At 33.0% G+C, this 16,226-nt stretch overlaps 2 protein-coding genes across 4 annotated transcripts in view; both read left to right on the top strand.

Annotated features, from left to right (window-relative positions):
- The first annotated feature begins 5,332 nt into the window (after positions 1–5,332).
- The window catches only part of LOC106756010 (myosin-2), a 24,939-nt gene continuing 14,045 nt past the window's right edge, over positions 5,333–16,226 (top strand). Inside the window, exons 1-22 of one of the 3 annotated variants that reach the window (XM_022778765.1) lie at positions 5,333–6,467; positions 7,020–7,118; positions 7,213–7,356; positions 7,627–7,777; positions 7,874–7,901; positions 8,039–8,210; positions 8,348–8,411; positions 8,546–8,559; positions 8,647–8,731; positions 9,557–9,660; positions 9,769–9,904; positions 10,203–10,321; positions 10,556–10,708; positions 10,791–10,880; positions 11,678–11,755; positions 11,988–12,146; positions 12,703–12,858; positions 13,049–13,254; positions 13,329–13,464; positions 13,790–13,919; positions 14,205–14,315; positions 14,403–14,518. In XM_022778765.1, the coding sequence (XP_022634486.1) occupies positions 6,057–6,467; positions 7,020–7,118; positions 7,213–7,356; positions 7,627–7,777; positions 7,874–7,901; positions 8,039–8,210; positions 8,348–8,411; positions 8,546–8,559; positions 8,647–8,731; positions 9,557–9,660; positions 9,769–9,904; positions 10,203–10,321; positions 10,556–10,708; positions 10,791–10,880; positions 11,678–11,755; positions 11,988–12,146; positions 12,703–12,858; positions 13,049–13,254; positions 13,329–13,464; positions 13,790–13,919; positions 14,205–14,315; positions 14,403–14,518 (2,862 nt within the window). In that variant the 5' untranslated portion in view covers positions 5,333–6,056. Of the gene's footprint in view, positions 6,468–7,016; positions 7,119–7,212; positions 7,357–7,626; positions 7,778–7,873; positions 7,902–8,038; positions 8,211–8,347; positions 8,412–8,545; positions 8,560–8,646; positions 8,732–9,556; positions 9,661–9,768; positions 9,905–10,202; positions 10,322–10,555; positions 10,709–10,790; positions 10,881–11,677; positions 11,756–11,987; positions 12,147–12,702; positions 12,859–13,048; positions 13,255–13,328; positions 13,465–13,789; positions 13,920–14,204; positions 14,316–14,402; positions 14,519–16,226 lie in introns of all 3 variants that reach the window. The other 2 variants (XM_014638243.2, XM_014638244.2) reach the window with 2 other exon arrangements.
- LOC106777933 (pyrophosphate-energized vacuolar membrane proton pump-like) overlaps positions 15,004–16,226 on the top strand; it is a 6,132-nt gene continuing 4,909 nt past the window's right edge. The window contains exon 1 of the mRNA XM_022778937.1: positions 15,004–16,223. Coding sequence (XP_022634658.1) covers positions 15,133–16,223 — 1,091 coding nt within the window. The 5' untranslated portion in view covers positions 15,004–15,132. The remainder of the gene's footprint in view (positions 16,224–16,226) is intronic.

Genomic DNA, 16,226 nt, shown 5'->3' with positions numbered 1-16,226 from the left:
TTCAAGGAGGAGTTTCTTGTGTGATTTCCAGTTGTATATGTATTGATGTAAGGATTTAGTGTTGCGGGTGTTTCCTGATGTTCTAATAACCATTTAATCTCATGAAATCACAGGAAAATAATAGAGGGATGAATAGTGTTTTTAAAATTCTTTCGCAAAACAACATCCAATGGTTATAAAAGATATATAATTTAAATAGGATGATTATACACACTGGTTTTACAAAGTGTGTATATGGAAAACGTTTCAAAGAGCAAATCAACAAAGTAGAAATTTTATACTAATTCACTCAACCTAAGCTACATCTAGTTCTCCCTTAAGAATTCTTAATAGGTTCCACTAATCCTCAAGAAGATTACATAAGTTTTAACTTTCTAAGTTTACAACAAGTATTCTCACTACTTCTAGTTCACCTACTCAACACGACTAGTCCAAGTTTAACCACTCCTGGTATCAAGTATTTTAACCACTTATGGTTCAACCCTAGTCAACTCGTCTAGACTGTTTAACTCAACTAAGTTAAACACCAAGTTTTTTAATTCTCTTTAGAATGTACAACACATTCAGTGTTATGAGTAAATACAAACTGATAACTCTCAAAGAGAGGATAGAAATAATACAAAGAAATATGAGATTTCATTAAGGTTTTTTTATCTCTTAGAAAATATAGCTTTAAACGGTGTATAAGCACATTAAGCTTGTTTTAGCATTCAAATGATCTATATATTATCCTTCTTGTCTTCTCTTCGAGCTTCCTTTTATTTATAGATTTTCTTAAGAAATGACTGTTAGACTGGGAGGTTGATAGCCTTTTGGTGAGAAGTCAAACTCAAGCCTACTTTGTAGAGATATAACGCTTTGTCATAGCTTTTAGCAAAACATAACTTATACGATGTGTCAAAACAGAAGTCTTGAAGGAAAACATTCCCAAAATGTTCTTCATATCTCTCAATATATTTTTCTTGGATGTAGTGATTCTGATCAAGTCTTTTTGCTTTTGTGATCTTCACAAATATCAAGAACAAGGTATACAAGCATCAAAGCACTTTATCGTACATGTATTAAATATTTTGAACGTTGATAAGCATTGTATTACATGTTTAAAATATTCTATCATTTGTCATTTCATTAGTAAATGCATTGTTTAATAAAGCATTCAACATATATATAATCATCAGATGGTGTTAAACATTATATGCTTTATCAAAAGTTTTTGAGACAAGTAACATTTAGCCATCTTTTGTTAGACGGTACATTTCATAAGACACTTACTTGAATTAACATTGGCTTTTAATAAAACATATTTTATGCTTTAGTGTTATCACTTATGTTCATAAAATGATAACTTGTAAGACGTTATTCATTTGGGCATTTAGATGCTATTCGTAAAACACTGTTTGTTACACATATCGTCTATTAGATGATTCATTAAGAAAGACACTTCCTTTTATTATACACTATTTATGAAACTTTGTTCATAAGACAATATAGTCTAGAAAACATTATTATAAGCTTGTTTTCGTCTACAAAAGATGTTCCAAAATAATTTTCTCTTAGACGTTATTTCTTTAAAATAACTTTTCATACAAAATAATATTTTGTTTAATGCCTTTGTTCCACTTCAAAATTTGAGATGCTAGTTGGTCTAGTCTCTAGGCGATCTTGTCTTAGCATCTCAAGTAGAGAAGGGTGGGGTATGTGGTGAGAGGAGTAGAAGGTCATAGTCTAGGGACTTTACCTTGGCCTAAGACATTAACGGGCTAACCTTGTTTGTGATAGAGTGAAACCCATTGACAATTACTTATAGAGCAGTAAAGGTCACTACAAATACATAACCTGCCATAGTTCTACATCAATACATGTGTTCAGATGGTCAAGTCTAGAGTTACTGTTTGTATGCTTAGGAATAGTTTGATTCACTTGTGCTTAATTGTTATGTTCTTAACTCAATTGTAAGTTTGTTCTTTGGTAAAATTAGTTTACCCTTCTATTTTTGTTTGTTTATTTGTGTGTGTATTTTTTTTCTTGTTTAATATGATCACCTTAATAGTGCAAATAAATGAGAATATTTCGATTGAGTAAGTGCTTAGTGGTGTTGGAGAAAAACTTAATTTAGGATATTACTTTATATTTTTATATGATATTTTGTAAAACTCCTATATTACATTTTTATTTTAGCGTGATAAAACTCTTAATAAATTGAGATCTTTTATTTATATATATATATATATATATATATATATATATATATATATATATTCTTGTGTTATTACTACGTTATATAATTGTGATAATATTTATATATATTTCACACAATTAACTTTTTATATATATTTTTTTATATATTGAATGTGTGATGATTCTTATAATAGTTTTAATACGAGAGGTTATATAATCTACAAACTAAATAAATTAACTCAAAATAACCCAAATCAATTTAAGATAAATGATTTTACAAACTAGTGTAACTTTTTTTCTATGAACTATATAACCAACCAAACCTATTTTTACTACTTATAACAATATAGTTTTTTTTTTTTTTAATTTCATGTCTATATTAGACAGAAAAACTCAATAGGAAAAAGACAAAAGAATAAAAAGAGCATGAATTATTTAAAACTCCCTCCACTATTCTACAGTCACTATCACTACTGAACTTTGACTTTGTTATTGGAAAATTTGAAAAAGAAAAAACATGAGAAAAAAAGGTGAGACGAAGGGATTCAATGAATAATTAGTATGAAATGAGATTCAAAGTTTTATTTGATGATGTGTGTGGCCCTCGTTCAAAACTCTTCGTTAGTGGATAAAATTAAACAAATTGGTGATGTCATTTTCAAGATCAACAAAAGCATATGGTTATCCTTTGTTATGCTCTCAAAATTTAAATTATTAACAAATTTACCCTCTTTGGATAATGCAAGAAGCATCACTACTATTCTATGGTTTGCAATTATTGTAGGGTCTTAGACCACACCAAAATATTGCTCCTTTTTTTCCAATTGGACCACTTATTCATCTCTCTCTTTATGTTAGATAAATATATTATTAATAAAATTAATAACTTTAATGGAATAAACTTAAATCCAACATTTGAATTTAAGATATTACTAAAAAAACTAACAAATTAAAAGTGAAAAATTGAGAAATGAACAATTTTTGTTTTCTATGAATAAAGAATGAATAATGAAAATCTTAGATAAAAAACTAAGGGAAGCCTAGACTCATATAGTTTAGCTTATAAATAAGTTACTGGAATAAATAAGTCAACATATAGCTTAGATTTAGAAGAAATGAAAACAAAAAAATTTGATTTGAAAATATAGTGTTATTATTAAGTAGATATATATTAAAGTTTCATAAAGAAAAAAAATGTAGGAAATTATTTATAAAGATGAGAAGTTGATTGGAGTATTTTTGTGACCCCACAGTTCAATACGAAGATTACTCCAGGCTAAGCACGTTTAACTATAAAGTTCTTATATGATAAGCTACTGAAAAGCAAATACATTTGTTGATATGAGTAGCCAAATTAATTCCTTTAAATTATCCTTCAACAGTATAGTCTCATACTTATACAGTCTCTAGATTCATCTCATTCCGGTGTATGTTCGATTCGTCCATGTGCCCCTTTCACCCTCTAGATCCTTCTCATTCCGGTATATGTTCGATTCGTTCATGTGCCCCTCTCACTAGAAGCCGAAGCTGCTCCTTATCCGTGCCTGCACCGACGATCACTCCCCATCCTTTTCAGTGTCTAAGTGTCATAATTTTCATCAATACTTCATACTTTTTTTGTTGAGTGTATTATAAACTTAAACATCTGTGCATTTTGAAATAATTTCTTATTTTTTCTTTATAAAAGTTCCATATTGAATAATAAAATATTTTATTCGATATTTGTGAATCTGAAACTTGAAATACTTAATCATACTGGATTTAATTGTGTTTTCGTTTATATTCTTTTAATATAATATGCTTTTTCTTCAAGAAAGTGATATCTAATAATATATAGGTTGTTGAAAATTAAAGACAATACATAAATATAAAAATGAATACATAATTCAAACATAGATTTTAATAAATAAAGTAAAAATGCAAAAATATAAATGATTAGTCATTACTATCGTTTAAATACAATAAATATTACATAATGATAAAATCATAATTTTTTTTTTAAATTTTGACATTTGGGAAAAAAAAACGCAACTTCATAGGTTGATAAAGCATAATATGTATTTAAATTTCTTATTAGAAAATACATTTTTTTTTTTATAATTTAAGTTTTCGAATAATTTTTGGACAAAAAAATATAAAAACTTTCACTAACACATTATGATAATATATTAAGAAAATGTATTATTTGAGCCATTTTATTATCTATGTTCTTATGTTCTAGAACTTGGCTACTGGTATGTATTGCTTCACTTGCCTTCCAAGTGAATCTTGAAATCATTAGGTAGGAGAGGAACAAGGAAATCACACACACACTATATATATATATATATATATATATATATATATATATATATATATATATATATATATATATATATATATATATATATAATTTCTTCGGTTAAACTAATGACTGCATTAACTAAGTTCATAATTTTTGTTTACAATAATTGTGTTATAATTTATTTAATTATGTGTTATATATATTTTTTTTCAAGACCAATAAAAAAGTAAAAGAAAACATAAAACTATAAATATGCTTATTAATTATTTAAACTTTTTAAGTCAATCACACAAAATTAGTTAAAAATAACTTCTTCTAAATTCATATAATATACTAAATTTCAAACCATGTCTTATTAAAAACTACTTTTACAATTTCATATATTTAATTAGAAAATAAAATACAACATATGAAAACTTGACTAACACAATTGCGAAAACTAAAATTATAATATTAAATTTAAATAATAATATTTTGACAATATTTTAATATAATTTACTTTAATCTATATTACGATTGATAATAAAATAATTTTGAATCAATTACAAAAATGACTAATAAATATTATTAAAATATTAAAAAATGTTATTAAAGTATAGATATTTTTAAATTTTGAACTAGCTCCTTTAAATTAAAAAAGTTAAAAATTATAAAATTAGAACCCTAAAAGCTCTTTAGACCTAGTTTTGTAATTTGGACTCCTGCTCAGTTCAGTTACCCAATACAACTGTCAGCTTTATTTATTTCGACTCACTCAAACACATCAGTACATTTTCCTTTTATCTCATAATTTCATTTTCATTTATTTTTAATTAATTAATAAAATAACCATATTTTTTTTATTGGTGGCTGAAATAACACCCCTTCTTCCACTATCAGATCCCAACAGTTTTCTGAACGTTTCAGTACTGACTTGACATCTCTCAGTCCTCACCTGAAAGATTTGAATTTCTGGACATACAACACAACTATCATCACCTACTATCACGACAAAAAAACCACAATTTCGATTTTATTTTATTTATCCTACGAACAACACAACGTCACACAATCATTTTGTGTTTTTTTTTTTCTTTCAAATTTTCGTTTAACAATCAGAAATGGGAAAGGAAAATAGTACAACAGCAACGACAACAACTGCAGCTGTTCCTGCTCTTCGTTATTCCGTGTCTCTCCCATCTTTCTCTCTCTGCCTTAAAAGGCTTTGATTCACAGCCCAACAGACCACAATACCTTCTCAAAGTCTCATTCTTTTTCTCCTTCTTGTCACTGTTCAAACCTCCTGACTCACGTTCCAGTTTTAGAAACCCGTGTTTTATTATTCATGCGACAAGTTTGAAATTGAACCGATTTTTCACCATCCTTTGAAGTTCTCATCATTTGCCTATACAACTTATTTTTGTTCTATATTTTTATTTGTTGCACCAACAGGGATTTGAATCTCAAAAGTCTGTCTTCAATTTCGCAATTTCGCGGCTTTCGGCAATGCAGCGGCGAAAGTCGAAGTGGGGGTGGTGAAATTTCTACTGGGTTGCAAATTTGGGTTCAAAGTTGATAAATTTCGGTGGTTTTCGTTGGTGGGGTGGGGGAAACTATGGTGTTGTCGGCTTCGCCATGTTCCTTGGCGAGAAGCTCGCTGGAGGAGATGCTGGATTCACTTCGACGGAGGGACGAGGAGGAGGAGAAGAAGAAGGACGCGCCACCGGCCTTGCCTCCGAGGCCAACCTCGCGTGCAAGGCTTCCTTCGGCACGGCGGTCGCTGCCAAACGATTTTAAGGTCAGCGGCAGCGAGCGCCGTGTCGTGCTGGAGAACGGAGTTGCAACTAATGGAGAGAGTGAAATGAAGGAGATGGATTTGGGGCAGAAGAGGAGAAAGTGTGGTTTTGGGAGCAAGAGGTTGAAGAAGGATGTGGAGTCTCCTTATGTGGCAATTTCTTCCAGTGATTCATCTGGGAAGGTTTGGGAATTGGATGGTGATGATAGCATATCTTATTTCATCAAAAAGGTAACTTGTAATTAAGTTAGGAGAATAGTGTTTGATTCCTGGTTTACAATATTGATGTTGATTAATGCTAAATGCATGTTTATAAACAGCTATTTTATAGAAAAAGTAATTCATAATTTTTTGAAAGAATTTGAGAAGTTGAACAAAATGAGTGAAAATTTCTCTCGATGATGCTGCATTAATGGATCAACATTATTTATATATAGAAAGAAAGAACAAATTGTTTAATTCATACGGCAAATTTTATAAAAGGAAGTGGTTGTTTCCACAAAATAAGTTAAACCCTCATGGTTTTGATCTTAGTTCTTGTTTTTTTCTTCTCTTTGTGTTTTTGATTTTGGAAGGATTTTTTGTTGTCTTGTATTGAATCCCGTTTTAAAATTTGCCTCGGAAGATAAATATTTTATCTGTGGTTATGTTGTATTTCAGTTATGAAGCTGTAATTCTTGTTCTGTCTTTTAATATGATTGTTGTTGACAGAGACATTGTTAATCGTATGTGATGTGCTTTTCTGTTAAATTTGCTTTCGCTTTTTGGTTGTTTTCCCAGAAGCTTCGTGTTTGGTGTAGGCAACCAAGAGGGCAGTGGGAACTAGGAATTGTCAAGTCAACTTCAGGAGAGGAAGCATTCGTTTCACTCTCAAATGGAAATGTAAGTTTCTATGGCTTTTGTGTCTTTGGAAGTTAATGTGTAATCTTGAATATGGAAGGTTATAGGCTGTTTGTGCCATTAACTTGTTCTCCAGGTTATGAAAGTGGACAGGTCAGAGATTCTACCAGCAAATCCTGATGGTTTGGAGAATGTGGATGATCTAATTAAACTTTGTTATTTGAACGAACCGTCGGTTCTTCACAATCTTAAATTAAGATATTCTCAGGGGATGATTTATGTATGTATGCCTGCCTCTTGCTTTCTCTTCTGAGTAATGTGATATCCTTTTACATATCTTCCTATTAATCCTTCTAATATATAAAGGATGTTTTAGTTATTAAATGAAAAGTAAATGTAAAATGTCTTGTAAACAAAAAATTCACTATCCTTTCTTAGTAAGTATGAGGACTAATGGGAAGGTGTTACATGTGGGTTCAGAATTATTTTCTTTTACTCCTATGATAATGTATAGGCTCTCATGTGCTGCTTGTGCTTTCTGAGTGTGTAGAGTAAAGCAGGGCCAATTTTAATTGCACTCAATCCTTTCAAAGATCTTCAGATGTATGGAAATAAATATGTCTCAGCCTGTAGCCAGAGAACTATGAATGGTCCTCATGTTTATGCTACGGTAGATGCAGCTTATAACAAGATGATGAGAGGTTAATGAAATTATCCCTTTCTCTCTCCTTCACAATCTTTGTGTTGTACTAGAATGACATTTATAAAGGTTTTCTATTTCTTTTTGTATCTTACAGATGAAGTAAATCAGTCCATTATCATAAGGTCAGCTCCTTTCTGCATTTAGTGGCTCTGTTTTGTGCATGAGAGTCCTGAACTCGTCAGCATTGGATTGCATAGTAATAATAAGATATGGTCGCTGGTTTACTTGTTAATAATCATTGTTAGAAATTTGTTTGCAGTGGTGAGAGTGGATCTGGGAAGACAGAAACAGCTAAAATTGCAATGCAATACTTAGCTGCTCTTGGCAGTGGTGGTAATTGTGCCATAGAAAATGAATTTCTTCAGATAAATCGTATTCTGGAGGCTTTTGGGAATGCGAAAACAACTAGGAATAACAACTCTAGCAGATTTGTGAGTATATATATACTTTTCCCCACAGTATAATGAAACTTATTTTTGCTATTGTTTTATTATTGAAGGCTATGCAGCACTTTTGGATCATGTTTAAAGTTGAGCTGTTTAATTGATATGCATTTTAATTGGTGCAGGGAAAGTTGATTGAAATTCACTTTGGCTCCACGGGTAAAATATTTGGGGCTAAAATTCAAACCTGTAAGCATGTTCAAGTTATATATGTTACTGCAGAAGTGCTTATTTATGATCTCCATTTCTTATGCAATTACTGAGTCGGTTTATTTTCATGGCTGTGTTTGTCATATCCAAAACCCATATGCTAACTGGAACAGTATTGTTGGAAAAGGTAATTTGTGATGCCTTGTATGAGCTAAGAGTGAAATAATTAGGTTTGTTTTCTCTGACTTCTGAAATAACCATGCTATTTGAGCAGTCCAGAGTTGTTCAACTGGCCCGTGATGAGAGATCATATCACATATTTTATCAACTTTGTGCTGGATCTTCATCTGATCTTAAAGGTATATTTTCTATGCAATGTACCAACTTGTTGGTATAATTGTATACTTTTATATCACAATCATTTCTTGCATGACAATTGTTTTGCAATGTGTGGTTATTTGCAATGTTTTGAAGGACAACAATCAGTCTTAACCTTGATAGTCAAGTAGCCCACACTTTTGTACATTCTGAAAGAATTTAAGGTTAAATATACTTTTGGTCACTAATAAATTATCAGATTTTGGTTTTGGTTCCTTCTGATTTTTTTTGAACTGTTTCATCCCTAATAAAGTACTTTAGTTTACTGATTTAAGAGTTATCTAAACCATTTTTGCGACTAAACAAAATAAAAAATCTATTTGGGATGAAATTTTTTTAAAAACTATTAGGAACCATAATAAAACCCAATAATTTATTTTTGATAAAAAACATTTAATCTAAGAATTATGTGTTTTTTTATGGTAAATGACTTCTCATTTTGTGATATATTTTTTGGGGTTTACCTATCCTTATGGTTACCATTTTGCAGTGTGCATGCTTACATCATAAGAACAACGCATCATGTGATTTTATTCTATGTTGATACGACAAAGATTTTTCTATAAAAGAGAAACTGTTCAAAAAAACTATATCACTATTTTGGGGCAACTAAATTGCTCAATTACCACTCTTCTGCTCTTCCCTCTTTAAATTCTATAAGCTAATGTTTATATATTTAGTACACATTAACTGGCATCAATTTCTGCATCTAAAATTACATTATCTTTCCAGTGTATTTTCTTGATCAAACAATTGAATATACAAATATTTTGACTGATGTAAAATCATTTTCTTTTTCTGTGCAGAGAAACTGAATCTTAGAGCAGTAAGTGAATATAAGTATCTAGTTCAGAGTGATTGCATGTCAATTGATGGTGTTGATGATGCCAAAAACTTTGATCAGCTGATGGTATATGACTTGACAGTTGGTTTGGTTTACAATAAAACTCTTTAACTTCGTCAATATTCCCCTAAAGATCTCATGTTATTTTCCCTGTGGCATATGCAATATCCCTAGGAAGCACTGGATGCAGTTCGAGTGTGTAAAGAGGATCAAGAGCTGATCTTTAAGATACTTGCTGCAATACTATGGTTGGGAAATATATCATTCCAAGTAGACAGAGAAAATCACATTGAGGTTGTTGAGGATGAAGGTAAGATTGGTAGAGAATATAGCCTGCCCTTAATTCCACCGTACAACGTTTTATGTATGTTAATTTGGTGTCATTGAGCTCTCACTCAAAGCAGACTAGGACTCACCTGGATTCTTTGTCATGCTATATCCTATACAGTGCATAAATTATGTTTTGGTTTTTATTGTGTTGGTAAGGAATTTGTAGCAGTTCAGTTTTACTGATTGAATTAGTAACTCTAGAAGGCATATATGTAATGTATTTTACTTACAACTAATGAGTAAGTTCAATTTATCTAAATAATCTAATTCTTTTGCAGCTGTAAACAGTGCTGCCCAGCTCATGGGTTGCAGTTCCCAGGATTTAATGACAGCATTATGTACCCATAAAATCCAAGCTGATGAAGATACTATTGCAAAACATTTGACATTGAAGCAGGTGTGTTACGTATTTGAACATTTCATTGTTCCTTTTTCTTTATGTCTGTCTGGGTAGGTGGAGTAGAGCATACAGGAAGTGTGTGAAAGGCAAGGAGTTAATCTTGGCCATACATGAATGGTTGAGATTGTTTTACTCAAATCTAATCTTAACCTGTCCATTTTGGTTGTATGGTCAAGAACCATGATTAGATCCTCTTTTAACACTCGATTATCTTTTCCCATTTTTGTTTAGGCAATTGAAAGAAGAGACGCAATTGTAAAATTTATCTATGCAAGCTTGTTTAACTGGCTCATAGATCAACTTAACAAGTCACTTGAAGTGGGTAAAAAATGTACTTGGAAATCCATAAGTATCCTTGATCTTTATGGGTTTCAGACTTTCCAGGTGAGCAGTTTGTATCAATGTGCTTGTTTAGGCTTTAAAGAATGTTGCATATGTTCTAATATTTCTTGCATCACTTTTTCAGAAAAATGGTTTTGAGCAATTTTACATAAATTATGCGAATGAAAGGATTCAACAACACTATAATCGCCATCTGTTTAAACTAGAGCAGGAGGTTGGTAACCATTTCTGGAGTTAATATTGCTGTGTATTTTGACGTTTATTGCCTTTAATTTGAATAAAATAGTGTGATATAAATCTGTGAATTTTTTTCCGCCACATTAATGTCTTAAAAATGTGATATGGGTGCAAATTATTTGAAATTTGTTTCTTTACATTTACATTTTTGACACTTCTGTATTCATTGGAAAGAACAGATTTGGACAAGATTTCCATAAACTATTGCCCAATACTAATGCAAATAAAACATATTTTGAACAGTGTGGTTGGTGTTATAGTTAAACATGTTGACTCCATCAAAATACAATCATGGTATTTCGGGTATGCTATGTAAACATTTTAGTTCAATCACGAAGGACACATTTCAAATAGTTATTATTGTTTGGTACTATTGTTGTCTAATCGGAGCGGAAAAACAATCAATTGAGTTGAGAACAGGTACTATTTTTGTTAATGCATAAGTTTAGTATCATGTGCTAAGGGTGTGTTATTGTTATGATCCTGGTTATTTTAAGAAAGTTCTCAAACAATTGGCGTTCAGGTGTCCAAAGAAATTAAACACATGTACCCCAAAGGAGGCCTTTCTTTTCACTCTGGGCACTTCAGTTGAAAACAAATAAATTGATTATAACCGCCAACAAAACCTCACCAACAAACGAAAAATAACTAACTTTTATTCTTCCTCCTTTTATAGGCTTGAATGGCCCTTTTGAGGATTTCATTTTCATGTGTAACAGTTCTTCATTAAGATTGATATGGATAACAGCAATATTGCATTGTTAATTTCATCAGGACTATGAATTGGATGGCATTGATTGGACTAAAGTAGATTTTGAGGACAATCAAGGGTGCTTGGATCTATTTGAGAAGGTACTTATTTGGTTTAGTTTCTAAAAGCTCAAGTTATTCCACTTTCCTTGGAAACTGAGCTATTGTTATAGTTGTAGTTTGATTTGTTTCCTCTTCAAGACACTGTTTTTCTGTAAATCATATTATTAATCTATTTATTTTATAAAGCTGGGTTCAGGTCCCAATGTTGGCTGTGTTCACATGATTCTGATGATTGGTGTAGTCATTATATTATCTGTTGCAAAATGTGCAGAAACCTCAAGGTCTACTTTCTTTATTGGATGAGGAGTCAAATTTACCAAACGCTTCTGATTTGACATTTGCCAGCAAACTTAAGCATCACTTGCACCCTAATCCTTGCTTCAAAGGGGAAAGAGGCAGAGCTTTCCGCATTCGTCACTATGCAGGAGAGGTTAGTTTTCTCACTATCTAGGGAGCCACATGAGTTAGTTTGGACAAAATCTTCTTTTTAATTTTATACAGGATTAAGTACTTCAATTTACTTGTTTAGATTTTGCATACTTTTCCACAAGATTACATGTATAAGGCTATAGTATAACATATGGGCAGTAGAAATCACAGTTTTAAGCTCTTGTATATCCAGAGTATAATTTTGTCCACCATGCTATTTGTATATGGTCTTAGTCCTCAGTCTCTGAATATGATTCTTTAATTGGTTTCTGAACACGTATTTTGCTCTTTTCCAAATTCCTACTTTATTTTAGGAGTGTTTGATTCGTTTTCCTCCAATATATAAGACGTTTAAATATTGGGTCCATTATTTCACTTGCTAGAAACAGTTTGGTACACATGTCATTCAGATGCTCAGCATGCAATTATTCATCCAACATTTGTTTTAAATCTGGGGCTCGTATTGTTAAGTATCTATGAGTAAATTCTTTATATTGTATGTATCATGGAAATCATTTTCCTTGGATGTACAGTACTAACGTCTGGGTCTCTATCAGGTTCTGTATGATACAAATGACTTTTTAGAAAAGAACAGAGACACGATGTCTTCTGACTGCATTCAATTCCTGTCATCATGTAATTTTGAACTGCTGCAGTTGTTCTCCAAAATGTTTAACCAGTCTCAAAAGCAGACTGTTGCAACAAAGTTCAAGGTAATTTTGTAGCATTTCTTGAGCTTAATTAAGATTTCAAAAGAAATGACTAAGGCTTTGTTAAAGAAGATATATAAACATGAAAATGTAAACCTACTCTCCTTAAAATCAAATTTTTGAATAACAAAATACAGAAAGTATACAGAGAAATAGTTGGGGGTAATAAATCTAACTAGTTTCATTCTTTTAGGTTCAATTGTTCAAGTTGATGCATCAGTTGGAGAGCACCATGCCTCACTTTATTCGCTGCATAGCACCAAACACTAAGCAGCTTCCTGACATTTATGATGAAGGACATGTCCTACATCAGCTCAGGTGTTATGGAGTTCCAGAAATCGTTAGACTTTCAAGGGCTGGATATCCTACTCGAATGACCCATCAAGAGTTTTCCGGAAGGTAGTTGAGAAACTTCCCGTGGTTCTTCGATAAACTGGAATGATAGTTTGATTTTTGTTCCTTGTTCTATCTAGGTATATGTTTATGCTTTCTGAAGCCAACTTGTCCCATGATCCATTGAGCATCTCAGTTGCTGTTATGCAAAAATTTAATATCCCTTCTGAAATGTACCATGTTGGCTACACCAAATTGTATCTTCGAGCAGGGCAGGTATGTCTAAGGTCTTAAGTTTTATTTCACGGCTTGGAAGTCATTTTTTCTACTTTTTGTTTTCTTTCCCTGCATATATTGTTTAAGTTTGTTGCTAGCTGTCCATAGTTTCACATTGAAAACAAATTTTGCTTGATTGCACTTTAAAGAGCCGTATGCCACTTAAAGTTTATCAACAACTGGATCAACCACTCACCTAGTTTTGAACCATGAATCTTTTCCTTAACAGAATTTTACATTACATTGATGATTTGGTTGAGTTCATTTGCATTCATACTGTGGTTTCTCTGATTTATTTATCCTTGTGCTCTGGTTGCTTTTGTAGATTGATGCACTGGAGAATATGAGAAAGCAGATTTTGCAGGGAATAATTAGGATTCAAAAATGTTTCCGTGGTCATCAAGCTCGCGGTTGTTTCTGTGAACTTAAGAATGGAGTGACAACACTACAATCATGTACTGCCAGTATCTTTATTATTTTTCATTTGGAGCAAAACTATTTAAGATTATATGCACATTTTTTCTTTTCATTTCATGAAGATTTGAGTAGTAAATGATTTTTGTAATGATGAAGAAAAACGTCAGTGCAGAGTGGCTTGTATATAGTTCTAAAACCTATTGATGCCTATTCAATTAATAACTTTAGATGCCTAAACTGATGACTCAAATTATAGAATTGTCAAAGGATTCATAACCTTGGTTCTAGTTTGTTTCTAAATTGTTAATTTGGTTGCATTGCAGTTATTCGTGGAGAAAATTCAAGAAGGAAATATGGTGCCATGTCGAAGTCTTCAATAACAATTTATTCTAGAAAACTGGAGGAGATCCATGCAATCATACTATTACAATCTGGTTAGTATGATTCTGTTTACTGCAATGCTTACCATTATTATTGAATATGAACCTGACTTGCATATTATCTGTTTTCATTTCTTGAAGTAATTCGTGGTTGGCGAGTTAGAAAGGATGCTAGTCATGTAAATAGGTTAAAGAAATATCCTGAAAATGCTAAACCAAGGCGGAAGTCCTTTATGAAGATAATACCAGAAGTACAGGTAATTTACATTGCACTTATTGTTGGTCTTGTTTTCCCGTGTCTTAAGTTAGATATCTCCATCTATTTGGTTATTTTCCAGGTTTTGTATTACGTTAAAATGAGAGTTGTCCAATTCTTATTTATTCTATCAGACTCGAACCTGTGACAATTTGAGTTCCAGGGTGTGAGGGAAATTGAGCCTGCCATAGGAAATTGAGCCTACCATATATTAACTGTTCAAAGGTGGACTTTAAGTCTAACTCAACCTCACAAAACCGACTTGTAAAATAAGGTTTGTGTTGGAAGTCCCACATCGACTAGAGATGAGGCCATTTAAGTGTATATAAGTGGGTGCAAACCTCACCCTACAAGCCGGTTTTGTGGGGTTGAGTTAGGCTTAAAGTCCACTGCTAACATGGTATCAGAGCCATGACGTGAGCCACACAGCTTCTTCTGTGTCTCCAGTCACTATACCATACCATACCATTCCCACCCCTATCCTTTCTCTCTCTCTATTTCTCTCTCTGTCACATATAAAAACCTCTCCACCCCTTCCCATTTCCCTCATTCACTCATTTCTTCATTCCTTCCTATTTTTATTTTCTCCCTAAGCACTCTCTCAATCTTCCAGCCATGGGAGCAGCGATTCTCCCAGATCTCGGAACCGAGATTCTCATTCCCGTCTGCGCGGTCATTGGAATCGCCTTCGCCCTCTTCCAGTGGCTTCTCGTCTCCAAGGTCAAACTCTCTGCCGTCAGAGACGCTTCTCCCAACGCCGCTGCCAAGAATGGCTACAACGACTACCTCATCGAAGAAGAGGAGGGCATCAACGACCACAACGTCGTCGTCAAATGCGCTGAAATACAGAACGCCATTTCCGAAGGAGCAACCTCTTTCCTTTTTACTGAATACAAGTATGTAGGAATCTTCATGGTGGCTTTTGCCATTTTGATATTCCTTTTCCTTGGTTCAGTAGAGGGATTCAGCACAAGCCCCCAGGCTTGCTCATACGATAAAACTAAAACNTGTAAGCCANCACTTGCAACGGCTATTTTCAGCACCGTATCTTTCCTGCTTGGTGGGGTCACATCACTTGTTTCTGGATTCCTTGGAATGAAAATTGCAACTTACGCCAATGCAAGAACCACCCTGGAGGCAAGAAAGGGTGTTGGGAAGGCCTTCATTACGGCTTTTAGATCTGGTGCTGTTATGGGTTTTCTCCTAGCCGCAAATGGTCTTCTGGTTCTTTACATTGCCATCAACTTGTTTAAGATCTATTATGGTGATGACTGGGGTGGTCTTTTTGAGGCCATAACTGGTTATGGTCTCGGTGGGTCTTCTATGGCTTTGTTCGGAAGAGTTGGCGGAGGTATTTATACCAAGGCTGCTGATGTTGGTGCTGATCTCATTGGCAAGGTTGAGAGAAACATTCCCGAAGATGATCCAAGAAATCCAGCTGTGATTGCTGACAATGTTGGTGACAATGTCGGAGATATAGCTGGTATAGGATCTGATCTGTTTGGTTCATATGCGGAGTCATCTTGTGCTGCTCTTGTTGTTGCTTCCATCTCCTCATTTGGGTTGAATCACGAGTTGACTGCGATGCTCTACCCTCTCATTGTCAGTTCTGTGGGTATTCTTGTTTGTTTGCTCACCACCTTATTTGCAACTGACTTCTTTGAGATCAAGGCTGTGAAAGAGATTGAGCCTGCATTGAAAAAACAGCT

This window comes from Vigna radiata, chromosome 2 (assembly GCF_000741045.1).
Source record: "Vigna radiata var. radiata cultivar VC1973A chromosome 2, Vradiata_ver6, whole genome shotgun sequence".
Lineage (NCBI taxonomy): Eukaryota > Viridiplantae > Streptophyta > Magnoliopsida > Fabales > Fabaceae > Vigna > Vigna radiata.
This window is presented reverse-complemented; position numbering and strand designations above follow the sequence as displayed.